This window comes from Camelus dromedarius, chromosome 17 (genome assembly GCF_036321535.1).
Source record: "Camelus dromedarius isolate mCamDro1 chromosome 17, mCamDro1.pat, whole genome shotgun sequence".
Taxonomy (NCBI): domain Eukaryota; kingdom Metazoa; phylum Chordata; class Mammalia; order Artiodactyla; family Camelidae; genus Camelus; species Camelus dromedarius.
Window position 1 is genome coordinate 3,924,224 of NC_087452.1, and position 20,435 is coordinate 3,944,658.

Sequence of the window (20,435 nt, forward strand, 5' to 3'; positions counted from 1 at the left end):
CACTGGTCCCTTGGCCTCCCAGGAGGAGCCTCTCCTACAGCCAAACAGCAGCGCAGGGCAAGCTCGCTTCCCTCCCTGAGGGCTGATGGAGAGAAGGAAGCTTCTGCCAGTAAAGTGCTCTGGAAAGAACTTCTCAGGGCCATTAGACAAAAGGGGTGGGACAGAGGGTGAGGTGAGAGAAAGGATACACTTTAGAGATGCCCAAGGGGGTGTCCTTGGTCAGGCTGTGCAGCAGGAACCTGGAGATGTTGAAGAGTGTTTCAGGGAGGTGGAAACTGAATGGCTCCTCCTGCAGCGAGAAAAGCAAATGGGTTGACTTTCTCAACCGAGCGGCCGCTGGGCCGGGCAAAGGGCAGACACCAGCAACTCTGGGCGACCTCAGCAGAGAAGCGGACCTGTCCAGGGAGCACCTACTGTGTGCTAGGCACCTACAGCCACCGCCTCGTGTGGTCCCCAACACGACCCTGGGAGGAGCCTCCCAGGCTGTCACCCTCCCTGTATTGACGAGTAAACCGAGGCCCAGAGAGATGATGTGCCCAAGTTACCTGCCTAGAAAGGAGTGGAGCTAGGACTCAAACCCGGGTCTGATTCCAAAGCCCAAGATGTCTTTCTCCCAAGCTCACTGCCTCTGGGGCTGGCAATGATTCCCTCCCCCCAGCTCAAGTTGTCTCCAATTAGCTCTAAGAGAGGAGACCTTTATGCAATTTAAGATGTGACCTCCACAGAAGCATGTCTTTAACCGGAGGCAGTTAACCCTTTATAGCATGAAATCGCATGCCTCTGCTCTGCTCTCCGACAGCAGCCTGACCGTGCAACGCCCACGGACGCGCAACGCGGGGCTCCCTGGCCGCACCCACTGCCCCAGCGCCTGCCCAGGCCCTCGCAGACAGGCCCTTGGCACGCGGCACTTGAGTGCACAAGTCTTCTGCACCTGGAGGCTGCCAGAAGCTCAGCACAGTAGAGCACAGGGAATGTTCCATCAGGAGGGTCTGTAAAAGGTTAAGAATGTGCTGTTCTGAGGGACTCGGGCACACCATGTGCAAACTGAGACTGCTCTAGATGACAACGTGACAGCAGGCCAACCACTCTCCCAGCGATCACTTAAATGGCAACAAACTGGCATTTCCTGAAGGGTCCTGCTAGGCCGCACTCACCAGTGAGCCACCAGGACGCAGGCCCCGTTGGACTCAGCTTGTGAGGCCTCCCTTGATGCTGCTTCTTTGGTTCAGAGCCCAGCACTCTCTTTAGTTCTCACTGAAATTTCTACAGCCTGTCAGTTCCAAGAACCCAAGAAAACCTGAGACTGCGCCCTTCTCTGGGGGGGAGCCAGGGAGAAGCTGGCCTCTGGTTATACTGCACGAGGTGTGGAAGCTAAGAAGCGTCCCAGAAAGGGGGGGGGTCCCTCAGGATTCGCACCTCTCCTCTGGGAAAGAAGCCACTGTCTCAGGAAAGGTCTGATGCTCCCCTTTCCAGTCTGCTCTGAATCAGAGCTGCTCCATTGGGCCCTGATGCCAAACCCTAAAATACCACCCACCTCCAGGCCTTTGCACATGCCGTGACTGCTGCCAGCAACGAACACCCTTCCTCCTCCTCCTCTTCACTTGCCCTGCTCTTCCTTCTCTCCCACCCCTGGTCTTGGGGCCACCTCTTCCAGGAAGTCTCCTTAGTCCTCTCAGCATTTCCTTTGAGGCAACTGCACTACAACCGCTTGTTTACTAGACTATGAGCTCCTCAGGGGCAGGGACAACATCTAGGTCCCCACTGTGCCCGAGGCCTCACCCAGGGCCTGTCACACAGCAGGCATTTGTTGAATGAAGGAACAGCCCAACGAAGAAGCCCAGCCGGCTTGGAGAGCCAGGGCCCGTGGCTGCTGTGAAGCTACCGCAAGCTCACAGCTGCACTAGGTCCTGACCTGGGGCTCAGATGTTCCAGAGGAGCCCCCCGCCCTTGCCCAACATGTGGAGGATGACGAACAGCAGGGAGAGGCGGAGCTGGGCTCCAGAGTCTCGGGCAAACCAAGACGGGGCCAGGCCCTGACGTTGAGCCCAAGCTGAGTCTGGGGTCTTTAGTTAGGGGAGCTCCTTTCCAGGTGAGCACCTGAGAGAGATGAGGGGCCCCGAAAAGACTGTAAAGGAAGACAGGGTCTCTCAAGACCCCAGAGCCTGGTGTGGGAAGAGATCAGATGCAGGGTTGATGGCTGGTCCAGGCAGAACCCATCTGAGGAGCTGTTTGCCCACACCTTCCCCAGGGGCAAAGAATGTGCCAAGAGTTCAGCACAAATGAGGGGGAAAGAGGAGCCCAAGGTGGAGGCAGGGCCTCTGAGACGGTCCAAGAACAAGGACTGCTCAGCGGGGCAGGAGAGCAGCAGGTGGAAACCCGGTTTGAGGCCTCTGCACGGGGCAGGAGAGGGGCTCACACCGACCAGGGTCACTCTGCTGAGTACTTCCCAAGGTCTACCCATTTCCTCCCCACAACGACCCCATGGAGTGAGCACTGTTAGTGCCCTCATCTTACAGAGAAGGAAGCTGAAGCACAGAGGCCAGCGAATGACTTGCCCGAGGTCACATGGCGGAGCTGGGGCGTGAGGCCAGTGCTCGGCCTTCTCCAAGTCAGAGGGGCCCAGAGCCTGGGCTTGAAGACAGCTTGTCTGGGTTCAAGTCCTGGCTCTTCTACTTACTAGCTGTAGGCCCTCTGTCCGGAGCCTCAGTTTCTTCATCTGTAAAATGGGGACAACAGTACTTATCTCACAGCACGGTTGAAAGGATTAAGTGAGTTGACACAGTAATGCCCTCAGCACATTGCTGGTGTGTTGTAGGTGCTCAGTAAAAGCTGTCTATTGACATTACTCTCTGGCTTCTCAGCACAGGATAAGCTCACACTGCTGAGTGGCTGAAGACACACAAAATAAGGAGGCTGATGACAATCTGTCAGCTATTTCCCACTGTCAGGAAGCAGGCTTAAAATGGCATAATCAGAAGTATGGGGAGTAACTAAAGAGAACTATTTGGGTCTCTTTAGAACAAGCCAACCCTCTTCTTCACAGAGAGGGAAACTGATGGCCAGGGAGGGGAAGTAAATTGTTCAAGGTCACATACGGTGGCAGGACCAGTGGGGGACCTTGGGCCTTTGGTTAGACCTGGACCTTCACCCATCTGGGAGAGAGGGCCCCATCGAACGTCCCCTCCCGATCACTCGGAGAGACAGCCCTTTGTTCGGCTAATCCAGAGTCTGCCCAAGTCACCTAAACCTGGAGCAAGTAACTAGAAAGGCCATTCCAGCTCTGGCTTGCAAATTCAGAAGCACACATGCCGCATGTCGAACAAGCAACCAATTAAGAAAATCAAAGCTCCAAACTGCCTCCCAGGAGGAGGTCATCACGCCTGGTGAGTTTACGTCCCATCCAGAGGTCTGCTGCTCTGTAGGATGTGCCCAGCGCCCCCAGCTCAGCAGGTGGTGCCCCCGCTAGGCACCTGTCTCCCAGCCACCATACCGTGTAGCGCTGAATGGCGTGGTAGCCGTGGTACAGCTCGGCCAAGTGTTGGAAGTGGTGGAACTTGCCGAGCATCACGTCCTTCTGGGCAGGATCTGTGGTGCGAGCAGGGCAGGAGGGAGAAGATGTGTCAGACTGAGCCAGTTTCCCCCGACACCAAGCCCAAGCCAGGGAGCAGCAGAGGTGCAGTGATGGGAGAGGGGCTCTGCCTGTGTGGGAGCTGGGCAGCTAACGTCTCAGTGGGCAGAGCACAGGACCAGGATTTCTCTCAGGTTCTCCCAGATCTGACACTACCGGGTCATTCCCTGAGGAGGGGCCAGCCCCAGCAAGAGGGTGATCACTGGTACCCAGACAAACCAGAGCCACGTGGCAGGGAGGATGGACAGATGTCAACCTTATTCATGCTTAGCTCAAGCCACCTCCCTCTGTGCTGTTTCTTATCAAATCACAAACCACTGGCCAGAACAGAAAAACGTCACCTTACATCAGGGCTTGACCTTTTTCAAACTATAACCTTGGCTTCTGGGAGGCTCCCAGCAGCGCTATGAAGGAAGCAGGGGGAGGGTACCCCCACGCTACAGATGGGGGGACGTGGTGCTTAGGAAGGACTGTGACTTGTTACGAGTCACCAGGCTGCTCCAGTCACAGTGCTTTCCCCACTGCTGCATGCTAGCCTGGGTCCAGGGCAGAACATCTCCCTGTCCCCTCCGCTTCTAGAACTCCCTCAGTGCATCACGGGAAGTCTTGTGAAAGAAAGCAACACTGAAACCATCTTCCTGTTTGCAATGGGTGAGAATCTGGAGTGTGTTATTGTAAAGTGATCTCTTTTTCATCTTTTTGTTTAATTACATTTTTTTAAGCCAGTGCTCAGCTGGTCCAGTCATGGGCTCCCAGGTAGCAGGGGAGAGATATGTTCTGAATTAGCCACAAAGGGCAGGACCTCCCAAACATAAGCCACGACGGCCCTCATACTGTCCTTTATGCTCATGGGCAAACTGGAAAAAGATGACATGCCAGATTATGCTGCTGCAAGACAGGGTTATGGACAATACACCCAATAAACAAGCCCAGGGCTTTAATTAAAACGTCCCAGCTCTTCGGATGTTTATCTTGGTGCCAGAGTGGGGCCGGCTGATGTTTACTTACCTTGAGCTATATCCAGGCACTGCATGGACAGCATCCAGTAATAATAGGCAGCATCATTAAATCTGCTCTCGACCACGGCATTGTGTGTGAGCTGCTCCAGCACCCTGACTGCCTCCCCCTGCCGCCCGGCCTTGTGGAATGCTGGAGGGGCACAAACACATGAAGTGGGGAGTGGGGCGGGGTCCTGGGGGCTTGCAAGGGGCCGTGGCAGAAGTAGGACACTCGACAGGTCCTCGGCAGCACTGCGCTGCTGGGATGCGCCTCCCAGGCCACTGCTATAAATAACCCAGTCTACATCCTGAAAAAGCACGGTGAGATACTCCTTTCTGGCCAGGAAAAGGCAGCCCACTTAGGAGAGGTGCAGCAAAGAGAACCCAGAGGGGCCGAGCCTGAGGACGGAACCGCTGTTCATCGTCAGTGAGGTTGGGCCCCGTCAGTTCCAGGACAAAGCTTTGTGACTCCCTGGGGACCCTGCCGGGACCTGGCACTCTACCGGGCATGGTGGTTTACAGGGTGCTTTCGTTGCTGATTCCCTCACTGGACGTCACAACAGACCTACGACGACTTATTCTGACGGGCCGGCAAGGTGGAGGGAGAGCAGCGTACCCGGTCATAGAACCGAGCCCAACTCGATCCCTCGTGCGTCCTCCACTGAGTGCTCTTTGATGACAACCCCGGAAAACTGGGCTCGGTCTGAGCAACCAAACATTTGTGAAAACAAGCAAAACATGTTTCAATCATTCTCACATCCATTTACCAGAAATTTCCTGAGTCCCTACTATGTGGCCAGCCCCTCGGGAAGTTTGGGGGCGGTGGGGAAGCACTTCTAGCTGTGGCATTTGCCCACATGTGGGCGCTCAGATGATCCAAATCCTCTGCTGCAGGGAAGGAAGAGGTCTGGTCTTTGTTCCACTCTCATCTCCAATCTCTCGTCTGAGTACCCAGTTACTATGGCAATGGATTCTTGGAAGGGCAGACGCAGACAGATGGATAGGTTGCTGTGTTTTGCCCAAACACGCACATACTTCAGCAACTGGGTGCTCTGGAGAGGCTGAAGCAGTAGAGAACATACCGTCCTTCAATGCGGCTTTCAGCTCCAACAGGGAGACACTCTGAAATGTGTCCGGAGGTGGCAAGTGTTCCCACAGAGAAGTGCAAGCGGGGTGCTATGGAGGGTGACGCCCCCAGCTTCAATGAACACCTCCTAGAGAGGCAGCAAGTCCAGCCTGGCTCTGCCACTCTGACTGTGGGACTCCGGGCCACAGTCAGCCTCTGCGCCTCTGCCGGGAGGCTGGCCAGACGCAAAGTTGTGCAGGTTAGTGCCGTCAGCGCCCAACACAGAGAAGGCAGCAGTCTCACTTTAAAGCTATTATGACCAGTTAAAGAGTGACACTTCCTTCGGTTCCCGGTGTGTGGCCCATTCTACCCGTGGTGTGCTGAGCAGCAGACAACCTGCTCGAGTGGCCAGAAACAGAACCCAAGTTTCTCTTCCAGGTGAGGAAAGTGGCAGGTGAGACTGCACCAGCCCCTCATCTACAAAACGGTACCTACATCTTAGGGCTGCTGTGAGGAGGAAGCGGGAAGATACAGCAGAGAGCAAGTGCTGTGCTCAGAGAGAAGACGGGACCTGCCCAAGGCCCTGAGGCCCGTGAGTGATGGACCCAGTGTGTCCCACGCAGAGCCCGTGTTCCTTCCACTGCTCACGGCCTTTCACCACCAAGCACAGCACGCCTGCCGGATGCAGTCGTCTACCCCGGGGCCCCCGATGGCAGGGACTGGCCACCCTCCTCACACATGTGTCTTGGCCCCTTCTGCAACGGGCCAGTCTGTGTGGCCTACCTTTCTGGGCTTCCTCAAAATGATCGTTCTCTGCTAGCCACTGAGCATAGGGCACGTAGATGTCAGCCTTAAACTCGGGATGCTTCTCACCCAAAGCGAAGGCCTAGAGGAAGGAGAAATGCATTCTTAATAAAGCAGCCCCTGCAGCCCCCAGGAAGACACGGCGCTTGGCTGAATCCATTAGGGATGTCAGATTTTGCCAGCCTGACAACTCAAGAGGGGGAGAGTGCCTCCCACCTCCACCACCCCCAGAAACGCAAAAACAAATCAGCTCTTTGAAAACAAAAGGCAATTAACAGCAATATGCAAGCAACTGGATTCAATAACAACACAGTCTGTTTCTGGACCACAGAAGCGGCACAGAATCGGAAACATTTTATTTTGAGAGTATGCGTGGGCTCCTGTAGCGCTGCAAACAGATTTCTTTTAATTGCAGGCGACACCTAAGGAAACAGAATTGACATTATCATCATCATTGCTTATCAGCTGTCAGAGATGGCTGTGGACGTGCTGCCGTAGGGGACCCAGTGACTGCTGGATTTAAGCCCCAGAACCACCTGTCAGAGCAGGAGGACCGGAAATGAGTCACGGGGACAGCGTGCGGCAGCGGGGAGAAAGCTTGCCTGACGCACAGCCAGGACTGAGTGGTTCTGAGATGCTCTAATTTATGCTGCTTGAGAAGTCTCCTGAAAAACGTATCTTGAGAAGCCGTTATTGCCTCTGTCCCTGGCCCGACCTTTTCATCAGTGACCTCGTCACCCCACTGAATGGAGGCACTCAGAGGGAGACACGAGTCAGACAAGGCCTTGCAACAGCTCTGCTGACCAGAGCACAGCAGGAGGGTGGGGCGGGTGAGGACTGCGGGCACAGCCTCCGATCTTCTGGAGGATGAGTTTCAATCCAGGGCACAGGGAGCCGGTGAGCTGGAAGGGGAGTCAAGCCGCAGAGGGGACAGCCCACAATGGCTCTGCTAGCCTCACCGCAGCCGTCCCTCTGGCTGGCCTCGCTGAATCTCCTTACCATCGGGGTGATGGGGCCAGGAGGAGGCGCAGGCCCCTGAGATGGCTCTGGTGGTCCACACCTGGAAGGTAAAGGTGGCACAGGCAGCAGGTTTTAAGTGTCACACAGGTGTGCTGCCATGTCAGCGATGTGCCAGCCTGCGGTGCTGGTCAGAGGCAGCTCAGAATGAGAGGGGCAGCGGGGGTTGTCGTGGTAACTCGCGCCCCCTGCGATAGACCACAGGGCTGCACAGAGCGGCAGTGGTAGAGACTCTGCATGAATGAAGGCGCCGACACAGACAGTGAGTCCGGGAAGGCCTCCAGGACACTCTGGCTCCAGGAATTCGAGGGTGAGTCCTCTGACTGCCAGGCCGACGTTCATGCCACAACGAGGGCAGCTGTTCTCCATCCAAACCCCCTAAACCCCACTGTGGCCGGGGCTCAGGCAGGGGCCCTAGGCTCACCTCATCCCAGCACTGGGTCTCCACGTGCAGCTGAACCAGGGACTTCAGGTCACCAATCTTTAGGTAAGTCTCGGCAGCATAGCCAGGGTTACCCAGCTTCTTGAAGTAGTGAGCGCACATCAGCAGGGGCTCCCGCTCGGCCTTGTCCAGCTTCCGGGCAATGTCGATGAGCCTGGAGAGGCGGGAGCACAGGGAGGAGGTGGACCAAGGGAAAGGAGCCCAGGTGCTTGGGTCTTCCCGAGGGCAGGCTCTGTGTCCATCCACGCTGACGCCCCCAGGGCACAGTGTAGTGCCATGGCCCCCGGTGCCCCACGGGAGGTTCTCAACTGAGTGAACACATAATGGAGGAAAACTGCCTAGTGAAGGGCACCGTCTCCCCCACCTCATGTGCCTTTCACAGGAGTTACGAATTTATCCAGCAAGATCTGGGGCTAGAAATCAACGTCGGTTGATCACCTCCGGCATCCAGCTCAGCACCATGAGCTTTCCCCGGTGCGCTCTCACCGAATCTTCACCGCCCTAAGGGGTGGTGCCGTGATTCCCGTTTTACAGATGAGAAGACTAAAGGCTAGGGTGAAAGGTGAAGCAACCTGCCTGAGACTCTGCAGCCAGGAAGTGGCAGAGGGCCCTTTCCACCACCGTTTCAGAAATTCTCACAGGAAAGCAAAGCAGGGGTGGGAGAAGTCTTCAGGGACAGGACCCCTAGAGAAGAGGCACATGTGGGTTCTGCTCTGAGCTCGAAGAAAGGCCTGCCGATCAGGACTGTGCCTCCTGCCCTGACCAAGGTGCCGACCATGGGTGAGGGGCCAAGGGACATCGGGTCACCACTCCTCCCCACTGCTCAGGGACACGGGGCTGGATGGAAAGGGCCTGTTTCCTCTGGTCAGGGCGGGGTTTGCAGTCAAGCCAGCTCTCCTGGGGGAAGGGTTCTCGCCACTTGCTCTTTGTGAGAAAGGAAGGGGAAGCAGCCGTAACACATCCTTGTCTCAGAGACGGCAAGCTCAGGGAGGCTGTCAATCTGTACTTAGAATAATAATGACGTCTAAAAATAACACTTCTCAGCAGAGGAAGGACACATTTTTAGGGAAAGGTGGCACAGGCACCCCTCCCGCCCCACCCATCAAATCTAGTGTCCCTGGAGGAGAGGCACCTTTTACAGCCAGCCCTGGAGAAAGGACAGAACATGCTTAACGTCTCTTTTCTGAACTAGTTAAACATCCCCAGGGTAACCTGAAACATACTAGCTGCAAATGAAAGTGACATGAAACCCTGAGGGGTGAGCGGGGGCCCTAAGCCTGCCTGGCTCTCTCCTGTACCACTCCTTCCATGAAAAGAATAATTTGGGGGGGGCAAAATCTGCACCTCTATCTGCAAGAAACTTTATTCTTGGACAAAAGAAAGATGGAGTGGTAGCTCACTCACTGAGGTCCCTTTGTGAAAGACCCCACCAGCCAGACAATGGGGTTCATGGGGGGTCATCAACCTGCCCCCTCCCTCCCAGATTCTGGGCCACTGCTGCCTGTGGACCACATTGTGGTTTCCAGAACAACCAACAGCCTTCAGGCCTCAGACTGAGCCAACCCCAGGGGCCGCTCCCTCACCTCTCCTCCTTTGCCAGCTGTGGCAGCTTGCACGCATGTACACGTGTGCGCATGCATGCATACACACGTTGTGTGTAAGCACGAAGCCCATTCTCCCTGACTATGGGAGGAGAAAGCCTTCCCCTCGAAGGGCCTCGGTCTAAGAGTCCTAAGACCGAAGCCATTCCCTGTCCGGCAGCCCCACCCCAAGCCTTAACGAGTGGCCTGACCGAGTGGCCTGACCGACCAGCGGGCCCAGAGCTCAGCTGCTGCCCCTTCCACTGGGTCCCGTCAGCTCAGCCCCTCCAGGCCCCTCCCACTCCCTCAGCTGCCGCACTTCCCCGGGCCGACTGCACCGGCCACTTCCCTGCCCCCTCGCCCTAGTGTCCCCTCCACTCTACACCTACTGCCTGTTGTCTGTTCACCCGCCCGCACGTCCTCCCCTTCCTACCACCTCGACCTCCTGAAAGTCAGCGAAGGCCCTTCGTGCAAAGACTACCTCCCAGTGAGAACTCGCCTCTCCTTCTCTGACATGCTGAGGGCTTTCCTCGTTCTTTTTAGTTTCTGCCATTATGCAGTCTGTGGGCACTGAGGTCAGTTGGAAGCTCTCGGTCACCTGGTCCTTGAACCCCGGCTTCACATGAAGGTGGGCATGGGAACACCAACGCTGGGGCCTTGGTGGGGGACCAAAGGCCTACAAGGCACTGCAGTGGCTGGCTCGTGGGGAGGGCTCGGAAATGGCTCTCCAGTGACCAGGTGCCCTCCTCTCCCCCCGCCACCCTTTCCCTGGGGCCTCGCTGAGCTTCCGAAGGCAGCGACCGCCTCATTCAATCTGTGTCTCCCCAAAACCTAGTCACTGTCACCTTTGGGTTAGGTATTTAGAGACATGCTATTTTTTCCCTTGTCAGTCAAAACGAAGAGCTGACGTGACATGCTGCTGAACGCCCCTTGGGCAGGGACTGAAGACCTACATGTCAACCCAGCCGTGGTCGCCACTGAGCTCTATGGCCTTGCCGTGCTCGCCCGCCGACATGTACATCTCCACGGCGGCCTTGGGCTCGTTGATGTTCCGAGCCCAGTCAGCCTGCTTGCTGATCAGCATCTTTGTTTCTTTGGGGTCTCCAGATCCGAGGAAATCCTGAGGAAGCACGACAAACAAAAACACTCTGGATGAGAACTTCCTGCGGCCAGCGTTGCATCAGGCAGCCAAAAGCAGGAGAGAGGCCGGGCTCTTGTGGCCGCAGCGGGTGCAGGGCTGGCAGGGCAGCCCCAGGTGCCAGGGAGGAGGGCTCACAGGCCCCACGGGTGCTTCCAGGGGGACTCGCGCAGGGTCAAGGACTATGGCCCTCAGCGTTCCCTGCCCTTCCCACTAAGGACATTTGTTCTTCAGCTAAACAACGCTTTCGGGACTCTGGAGTTCTGCGTACAAGCCCTGCAGTGTGGAAGGTTTATTATCGGGCACTCCATCTCACTCTCATACAGAGTTTGATGTACGTGTGACTGTTCCTATACAGTGACTTCACACAGTGTCGAATACTCAGACCTAAAATCTTTATTCAGGGAGTAAGGATGATACCACAGGCCTCAGAGTGAGGCCGAGTACCTCATCCCCTGAACTTAGACAAGACGGTTTACAGAGTTCTAGGGGAGCCCCGGCCGCCGCCACACTGCAAGCATTCCTGGCATCTGTTTTCTGACTCTTCACGTTCTGCTGCCTGAACTGAGGGCCTTGTCCTGTGGGCTGTGCTCCAGCTGTTTGCCTGGAGCAGATAAGGAGCAGTGTTTTCAGTTGATTACTTCTCAGTCTGGCAGTATCAGAGCCTGTGCGGAGAGCGGGTCTGCAGGGGTGGGGGCCACCAGGGCCTGGGGGTGGAGGTGGGGGTCTGAGGCAGGGGGCGGGGCCCTTGGAGAGAACCCGTGAAGGGAGAGAGGCCCGGGGGTGGGGCCTCTGAAGGGCTGTGCCCAGTTTCCCCGGGCAGCCCTAGAACGCATGAGAAACAGACTTAGGATATCACCTTTTTTCGGGATACAGCTACCCAAAATATACGTGTAGGGGTGGCCATAGATAAGGCAGCTTTAGTGCTGACAATTTTAAAGGTGGGGCTTTTCAAAAAGGGAAATTGGGAGTGCTCAGAGCCCAGACCTCCTGACTCCTAAGAAGCGGTTTTTCTCAGAACAACGTACCCTGCAAAGGGTGCGCTCTGTCAACCTCACAAAGCATAGAAAAGCACTCCTTTCCCCATGATTAGCACTCACTTGTCAGAAAAGTATAGTCAATGTACGCTAAAACCCCACTTGAACAATTAGCGTTTCTTTTTTTTTTTTCCATTTGCTTTCAGGATAATTGTGTAGTCCCTAAAATAACAGATGAGATTGGGCTAAGACAACTGATTCTTTTAAGGAGAGGAAAGGAGCACCATGGCCCTGATGCTGAAGATTGGATAAAAGACCAGCACACCTCGCTGGCCTTGGGCTCCCCGAGGTCTCGCAGGGAAAGGCTTGGAAGGCAGCCACTGACTACCTGGAGGTGCCTGGTTTGGGCCATTACAGACACAGCCTCTGCTCTCGGCAGCTACGCCGCCTACCCTTCGTGCCAACGGAAAGCCAGAAACTGTTAACCTGGTGGGTTAAGTGAGGTTAGCAGCTGGAGAAAGCAAGCGTCCTGAGAGAACAGAAATGTCCTTCAAAGTGAGTGCTCAGGGGCCTCGGTGTCTGTGGGGAGAAGGGTCAGAGGCCGAGAGCAACAGATTTGGGTGGTCAGCGAGGAGGCCATTCCGGCACACAGCCCAGCTCCAGGAGCTCTGGCCTCATGCAAGCTGAGTCCAGACAGTTCCTTCAAGGCTCAACAAACTGGGCTTCCAAGGGTTCTTTGATTCCATGAAGCTAATTTACACATTATCTGGGGCCAAGGCAAAGCCTCTGTCCTGGGGTGGACAGAAGAGGCTGTGCTGAGTGATGAATGAGACTAAACAGGGTTCTCATGCTCGGTGATTTTGATAAGGACACACTACATAAGAGTTAAGAGCATTATAATTCCCTTTATCACCATATAAACATGTCACTTATCCGGAAAGCATACAATTTATTTGTACGTGGGAATGTAATTACAAAATTTTCTGAAAACCAGCTTGAATCTTGGGAAACAATTTTCAAGTAAACAAAAACATGCCATGTTAATAAGCACTGTATCTCCCTACCCTGTCCCCACCCCTACCATACTGTGTATGCACACATTTTCTCAAATTCAGACTGTTAGAGGAAGGGGGGACTGAGATGGAACCAAACTACTTGAATTGTGATCAAAAACTGAAACCAAAATAACCCCCAGTGTATTTACCTTCACGAAGAAGCAGACCAGATGGACCGTGTAAAGGGCTGCCCTTCTGGGTGGGAGGCCCACAGAGCCCAGTGAAAGTGGGGGGCTCAGTGCAGGGTGGGTGGGGCTGGCCGGGGATGTCTGAGGGCCAGCCCCTCTGGTCAGGCCGGGCTCCACTCATTCTCCTCAACTTCCAAAGCCTGGCCTTTGTAAAGAGCTTCCTTATACGTTATTTGGTGCAAGTCTCAGAACTGAGCTGAGCTGGGCTAGGTTACCCTCTGAGAAGGAAATGGAGGCTGAGCAAAGTGAACAGCCTTCCCTAGGTCATCCACTGGGAGGCCCAGGACTCAAGCCGGCTCTCTGGACACCACAGTGAGGTCCTGGCCACAGCTGCCCACTGGGACTTCTCAGAGGTTCCAGGAAGGGCTGTTGGTTCTGAAGAACAACCACAATCAGCTGTTCCTAATGCCTAAATTCTACCTCCAAGGAGTCAATCCTTTAGCTCAAGGCTGTCTTCGGTTTAAGTGGTGTTGGCCCCAGAAAGAGATGCGCTGACCTAGGTAGGTGTGAGTTCTCAGTGTGAACGCACTGTTACATTGTGTGTGTGTGTGTTGGGGGTGCTGGTGTATGTGGGTGTGTATGTGTTTTGGGGGGAGGGTACAAAAGTTAAAGAGGGCCAAGTGGGGACACCTGCAACACTCAGATTTGTGGGGTGGAGTGAAGGAACCACCAGGGGAGAGGCCAGCCAGGGCCCGGGTGCTCTGCCAAATACTAATGACCAGAAACTCCTGGGCCACCTCACAGTGATCTGGATCTCATAGAAGGTAGACAATAAAAGAGGACAGCCATTTTCAGGAACAGAAAAGCAGGGAAAATGGGGAGGGTTTTCCATCTTGAACTTGTGAGCTAGTTAATTACCACTAAAAGCCACGAATTGGTGGTGGCTGATGACTCACTGACGTTACCGGGAGGCAGGCTGACAAAGGCACCCCAGTGGAAGGAAGAGCCTGGCTGCTCCACACGCCGACCCTCTCTTCCTCTTCGCTGGGCAACACTGCAAGAGTCTCAGTGGTCTAGGATCCCAGGGGGACTCATTCTCACACAAGCCATCAAGAGCTGCTCCAGGAAGATCCCCCTCACTCTCTGTTGGGGACTAACCTTAACAGGGCCCTGCAAATGCCAAGAGGACACGTCCCCTTCCAGCCAGAGCGGGTGCTTAGGAGACCCTGGCTGGAGGGAACTGCGCTGCCCTGCGTGGCGATGGCGGGGCCAGCTCATGCCTGAGAACGCGGGTTCTCAGCAGCTCCTTACCAAGGTCTGAGAGAATCTGTGGGAGACGGAACCTTGAACACTTAACAAAGGGACTCTGCTGGTGAGGATGCACAGCGCACCCAGCTCGGTCACTGACAAAGGTCTGAACTGTCACACCCTGTCCCTTCTGGTGTCAGCTTTAGGTCAGCTTTAACCAGGAGCCACTGAAGGCTCCTTTGTTTACAGTTTGCCCACCCTCTTCCAGAGGCCACAACTGTTTCCCCAGCGGCACCACCTCTCGGGGTAGGCGGCCCGGACACCGCAGGGGCTGCGGGCTACCTTGGCGTGCTCAAACATGCGCAGGTCCGAGTACATGTCCAGTGCCAGGTTCTCGTGCCCGCTCCTCTTGTACAGTTTGGCAGCCTCGTGGAACTTCCCCTCGTAGGAAAACACGTCTGCCAGAAACAGGTCATTGTTGGTCTCTCCCCGCTTCTTCCTCTCCTGGAAAAATTAGAAGCACAGGAAATGGCCTCTACGGCCCCAGCAGGAAGCAGCCTCAAAGGTTAGATGCTGCTATTTCAAGTTAAGCCCCTGGGCCTTCCTACAGGACCTGTGCTTGGCTCCTGGGCTGTTGTGTCTCTCACCTAAGCTTTCTGGTGGGAACGCTTGATGACAAAAGCAGGGTTTTTTTCTTTCCAGATGAAGGAAGATCAAAAGAGATGCAAACTTTTGTTTGTTTAATGGAAATTCCTCACGGCTGCTTCCTTGTATATTCTTCCAAGGAAACAACTGCAAAGCCAGGATGCTGCGTCCTGCCCACTCGGAGGGGCCCCCACTCCCCCGAGCTCCCAAATCCCCAGGTCTGGCTCGGCCGAGCTATGAGTCATGTTAATGGTGGACAAGGAGCAAGTTTAGGGTTTCTTCCCAAGAAAAAGAACAACAAAATAGGATAACGAGCCTTATTATGCGCCTTTCTCTAAAAAGAAGGCAAGTGATGCCTTGTGCTGAGAACCCGAGAGGCGGCCGGTACTCCTCTCCCCGGGGTCGCACTAGGAAGTGGAGATTTGGAAGTAGGGCAGGTCGTGATCACACAGAGCTGGCATGTGGACTCAGTCTGTCTGACTCCAGATGCTCTTTGTGCCACGTAATACTGCCTTCGGAACTAGTGACGGTCCCCAACAACACACCTCTGCGCGTGCACACGCACACACACACACCCAGACACATAGCAGCGCTGACGAAGAGAAGTAACCGGCACATGCCTCCCCTGTGTTAGGGAAGAGTCATTAATCGACAGCTCAAGCATTTGTAAACACTTGACAGCACCCGATCCCTCAACCCCAGCAGTTCCCTTTTGCTTGTTTTCTAGCAAGTGTATCACAGTGGAGGAAGATGAGACACTGAATCAAACTCCGAGACAAGCTGGTGAAAGTTCTAACAGCTGGAGGCGACATGCTTCCCCACTGACAGAAATAATTTTTAAAAACAAAACAAAAAAAAAAGAAAACCAACCCCAAACTACACATAGTTTCGGCTAATCAGCCAAATAAACTGACTCTTAATAGTAGGAAATGAATTAAAATCTTACAGTGAGATAAAGACAGAGGTTTCACTAGGCATGGGACTTAGGCCAAACCGTTCCAGGCCCAGAACCTCAGCGGGTGAGTACCAGGTTCCCTGCCTACTCCTTGTGTAGGAGCCACTCGGACAGACTCAGCCTCCTGCTGTCAGCACGGTCACACCTCGCCCATCCCGAGGGAGCCAGCAAGGAACCCTGGTTCTCGGGAATAATGCTGAATGCCTAGAAGCAAGCCACCAAGGCCTCAGAGCAAACAACACGATCCTCCCTCAAAGGCACTCTGCTCTTTCCGGAGACAGTTCTCGCAAGATTCCTGTACCCGGCTCACAGCTCAGCAGAAGAGGCAGTGCACATGATCTCAGTAAGACACGGTCAATGGCCAGAGTGGTCCTCACAGGGCCGGGTTTCTTCTGTACAGGGGGCGACTGTGTTCCACGGCTCCAGACGCCCAGAGGCAGGCCACCTGATGCACAATGCAGCCCCGACAGTCAGCGGCTCTGGGCATCACAGGTACAGGGCCCTGGACTGTGCCTTCAGCAGGCAGGTCAGCACAGTACAGAAGACTCAGCCACTCCTGGTGGCAGTGCTGGGGGAGGGAGTGGGTGTGGAGGGCCAGCACCGGGGCAGCAGGGCCCAGGGTAAGGACAGCTGGTGCTGGAAAACAGAACAGCCTCTGAGCTCCAACCGATCCTTCTGCCGTGGGGATGTAACAGCCCTTCCGAGCCTCAGTCTCCTTATTTATCAAACAGAGGTAAGAGCAGCAGCTGCCTCATTAAGCTGCTGTGAGGACTCAGCATCGTGTGTGGAAGGATCACGTGGGCGGCCCAGAGCAGGAACTCAACAAACGGCTACTATTATTAGGCCAGGAGGGCTGCGGGCTCCTGCAGGCCTCGCTTCCGCTCAGCTCTCTGCCCGGCGGGCTCGGCGCACGGCTTGGCCCACGACAGGCGTCTACGCCGAACTGAACCGAAGAGACATTTGCTGATTTTCTCACTGCTTCCATATGTAAATTCAAACGTATCTCACAGTCCCACAGCCTCACAACAAATCTGTTCAGAGGCAGGAATGTGTACACCTCTGTACAGACAGACAGCACAAAGAACAAAGAAATTCAGAATACCGTCCACTGTCCCCCAGCAAACAGGGCAGGAGAACCAGCCTCTTTAGCCCGCACCCCTCTCCTCTAGGTGTGGCTGACAGCCAGGAGCGGCGGGCTGCAGAGGACCCTGAGCTCCGCGGGTGCCCAGCTGAGCCCCGCCCCCGCCCCAGGTCCCACCGCTGCGGGTGGGTGCAGGCCACGGGCATCTGGGACGTGCCTCCTGCACCGGCAGGCTGTTGGAGCCCTAGAGGCTGGCAGCTAGCTAACAGCCACGGCAAAAGGATGAATCCAGTTACTGAGAACCTGTTTAACCCTCCCAGCAACCCTGCTTGTCCCATTTCATAGACAAGACACCAAAGCTCAGAGAGAGGACCCACCTGCCTCACCCAGAGACCCTGCTCCTATGTGCTGGCTCCCTCAACGTGGCACCCTGCCCCCGGAGTGAGGCTGTGGCCCAGATGCCAAGACACCAATGGGCTCTGTTCACGGGCCCTCAAGGCTCCCGCCTGCTAGGAGAGCTGCCCGCGAACCTCTGACCACGAGTCTGTGTTTTCCTGGAGAAGAGCACTTCACCTCTTACCTCAATGCTGTAGATGAGCTCCAAATACCGGAGGTCTTGTACTCTGGTGAAGGCCTGGGGGAGGAAAGGAAAGAACAAGATCAGCTGCCTTCTGGGCTTCAAAAGTGGGTGACTGGCTGGGGTGGGAAGTCAAGCTTCAGAAAGTGAGCCAGGAAGGAGGGAGAGCAGCACACACTGATTAAGCACCGAGTGTGCGGCGAGTGTGCGGGAGGCTTCTGCCACCTGGGGAGGCACGGCTGTATCCCTGGGATTAGTCCATACGAAGAACAGCAAAGAAGCCTGGTAGCATCACTGACTTGGGGACTGGGTAAGGAAAACTGGGATGCTGCAGTCGGCGATGGCCCGCCTGGCAGGGTCCCTGTGCACAAGGGAGGACCAGGCCGGTCTGACCCACTGAGGCAGCGCGTCGAAGTGGGAGTGGGCTGTGCGCTGACTGAGAAGAGATGCACGCACACCTCGGGGAAGAGGATGGAGAGGACAGCCAGGCTCACCGGCAGAAACTCAGGGCGCCCAGAGCAAGAGGGGGAGGGGACAGCGGAGAGGGAACAAGGATGGTTTCTGGAAGGAAGGGGGAGGTGGAGAATGAATCACTCCAAGTCCCTGGAAGGCACTCTTATGTAAATCCTCAAAGTGCAGCTCTTGCTTTGGACTCACAGTAAAGCCAGAGACTTTAACCCATGGTCTGCTAGAAACTTCCAGGTAGCTAGCTGCCCACTGGCAGATTGGTGTCAGCTAAATCTCTCTTGCTGCTTTCGGCTTCCGCAAGGGGTTTAAGAGGAGTGACCCCACCTGCCAGGCTGATTGCCGTGAGGCTTTGCTGCCAGAGTTTCTACCCAGACATGCTTCTCTTCATCATCCCATCCGAGAGGGGCTGCCACATGCCTGGGGGGCAGCAGGTCCAGGAGCCTTAGCATTTAAGGTGCAGGGAACAGCCCAGGCCACTTGCTGCTCCTACTTAGCTGCATGGCATCCTCCACGCTCAAAAGACTTGGGGAAATGAGCCGGTCACCCGGCCTCCGGCTCCGGCCTCACAGATGACCACGACGTGACTTCATCTTTTCATCTCGCAGGGCCAGGCATCCTGTCAGGGGCTGGGGACCCAGAGACGAATATGACTTGGCCCTTGTCCCTCTCCCTAATTCAGGGGCCCACGTCCTAAAAGGGGAGGCAGGCAGGTTAAACAGATGATGACATCTCCCTGAGCTAAGAGCCAGACAGTTATGACCTGGGCGCCCTGGAGAACACAGGTCACCACCGTCTGGGCACGCGCAGTGGCAGGAGGAGGGATGACGGAAGCATCACAGGGTAGGAACCTGACAGTGTCCCTGAAGAGGGACCCTTGAAAGGGTCAGGCAGGCATCACATGAGCAGGCGGAGGGCGGCTCAGAGAACCTGTGTTCCACCAGGAGGCCTTACAAACTATCTTCTAGCTCTGGGCTTTCTTAAGGCCACATGAGGGGAAACCTGTTACATCTGGCAAAATGGCAGAGGACAGAAGGCGCATTGCAGGTCTCAGTCCTGGCTCTGAGCCCTCCGGCTGCGGGTCCTGGACCTACTTCTTCCCTGCCTCCAGGCTGCTAACCGCTTCCTTATGGAAAGGGGCAAGCTAGCGAGGCCCGCCCTCTCCTTGGTCTTTCCAGTTCTGCTCTGCTAGGATTTTAGGATTTGCCACTGTGAGAAACCTGTTTCCCAGTTCCTTCAGCCCTGACACTCTGCAGAGTCAGGGCTGCCCTGGTCAGATGGTCAGAGCGGTCAGAGTCACAAGGCCTGGCGATAACCTCAAGCAGAGGGAAGTGTGGGAACAGGGCCGCAGCCGTGGTTCTGCTCAGGCCGCCGCCTGCCCGCTAAGCAGCTCTCCTCTGCCATCTAGCGGACACACAGGTCCACCTCCAGGAACCACCCTCCACCGCTCCGTGTGCCTGGGTGACTTGGCAAAGCAGAAGAATAAAGCTGGGGATTCAGAATTTGGACAAAATGATCGGTTCTAGTCCATGGTTAAAATCTTGTGGATTTAGAACAATAATTTCTACTCTCAGGGAGTGTTTGGGGGATCCAGCACTGGGGTAGGGGTGCTAAACAAGTGAGGGGTCATTCCAGTATAGTTTTTGTCCACTCAAACGTTCACTGAGCACCTAACGTGTCTACGGCACCGCACCAGGCAGCACGGGGCTGATGCGCAGATGAGACCTACGTTTAGTTCCCAGGTGTAAGCAGATGACACTCTTTAAGGAAGACATTTAATTTCATTCCAGGCTAAAAACAAACACAACATATTCTAGGAGCCCTTTGTCAGTCTCCATCTCTCCTGGCACTTCTGGGTGGGGCAGGAGAGGGTGCTCCCTCCATGGAGCTGCTTCCTCCCTCCCCTGACTTCTTAAAGCTCTCCTCTATTACCACTTCTCTGGCACTTAGCAGATCTAAAAATATAATGAGGTAATTATGATACAATGGTAATTTTACTTGTTTTAACAATGGCTGGCATTCGTGCAACCATTGACAGTTTTAGAATCCCTTTTGCAACGTGAGGGTTAAGCCTAATGACACTGTGTTACATAGGCAGGGCAGCCGGTGTTTTCCCCCGTCTGGCTGCAGAAATTGGAGGACAGTGGCTCCAAGAGCAGCGGCTTGCTGGGGTCATCCTGCCTGTGCAGGCAGGGCTGGTCCTCAACCAGCCTGCTGAGTCCTGGCCTGGTCTCCGTCCACTCTCTTTTCAGGCCTAGAAGTCTCGCCCGGCATGGGGCAGGTGGGCACCATGTGGCTCTGGCTCAGGAGTATGGGGCAAACTGGCTAACTGACTGTGGGAAGAAAAGAGGGGAGGGAGGAGTTGGGAGAGGGGCTTGCAAGCCACTCCTTTCCCCCATCTCAGGTTCCCGATGAAAACCCATCTCAGGGACGTAGCTGGGCTTTTTCTAATGTGTGGAAAGGGGTCAAGTGTTTTCACCCATTTCTGTAGCTTTAACAGACTCAGCCAGGAAATGACACCATGAATCATGCCAGGAAGGTATGTGCGGAGAGACACTGCTTTCAGAAGCAGAGAACTTGACCATTTCTTCCAGTGTACTTAGCAGAGCGCCAAGAAAAACAGCACTGCGT

The 20,435-nt window shown here is 55.2% G+C and overlaps 1 protein-coding gene across 3 annotated transcripts in view; it reads right to left on the reverse strand.

Moving 5' to 3' along the window:
* Positions 1 to 20,435, reverse strand: part of IFT122 (intraflagellar transport 122) — a 63,376-nt gene that overhangs the window by 6,812 nt on the left and 36,129 nt on the right. For 2 of the 3 annotated variants that reach the window (XM_031470942.2, XM_031470946.2), the window contains 8 exons: positions 17,343 to 17,396; positions 14,424 to 14,585; positions 10,489 to 10,655; positions 7,938 to 8,109; positions 6,476 to 6,578; positions 4,637 to 4,777; positions 3,491 to 3,585; positions 189 to 289 (listed from right to left, as the gene is read on the reverse strand). In XM_031470942.2, the coding sequence (XP_031326802.1) occupies positions 189 to 289; positions 3,491 to 3,585; positions 4,637 to 4,777; positions 6,476 to 6,578; positions 7,938 to 8,109; positions 10,489 to 10,655; positions 14,424 to 14,585; positions 17,343 to 17,396 (995 nt within the window). Of the gene's footprint in view, positions 1 to 188; positions 290 to 2,677; positions 2,717 to 3,490; positions 3,586 to 4,636; positions 4,778 to 6,475; positions 6,579 to 7,937; positions 8,110 to 10,488; positions 10,656 to 14,423; positions 14,586 to 17,342; positions 17,397 to 20,435 lie in introns of all 3 variants that reach the window. The other variant, XM_031470945.2, reaches the window with a different exon arrangement.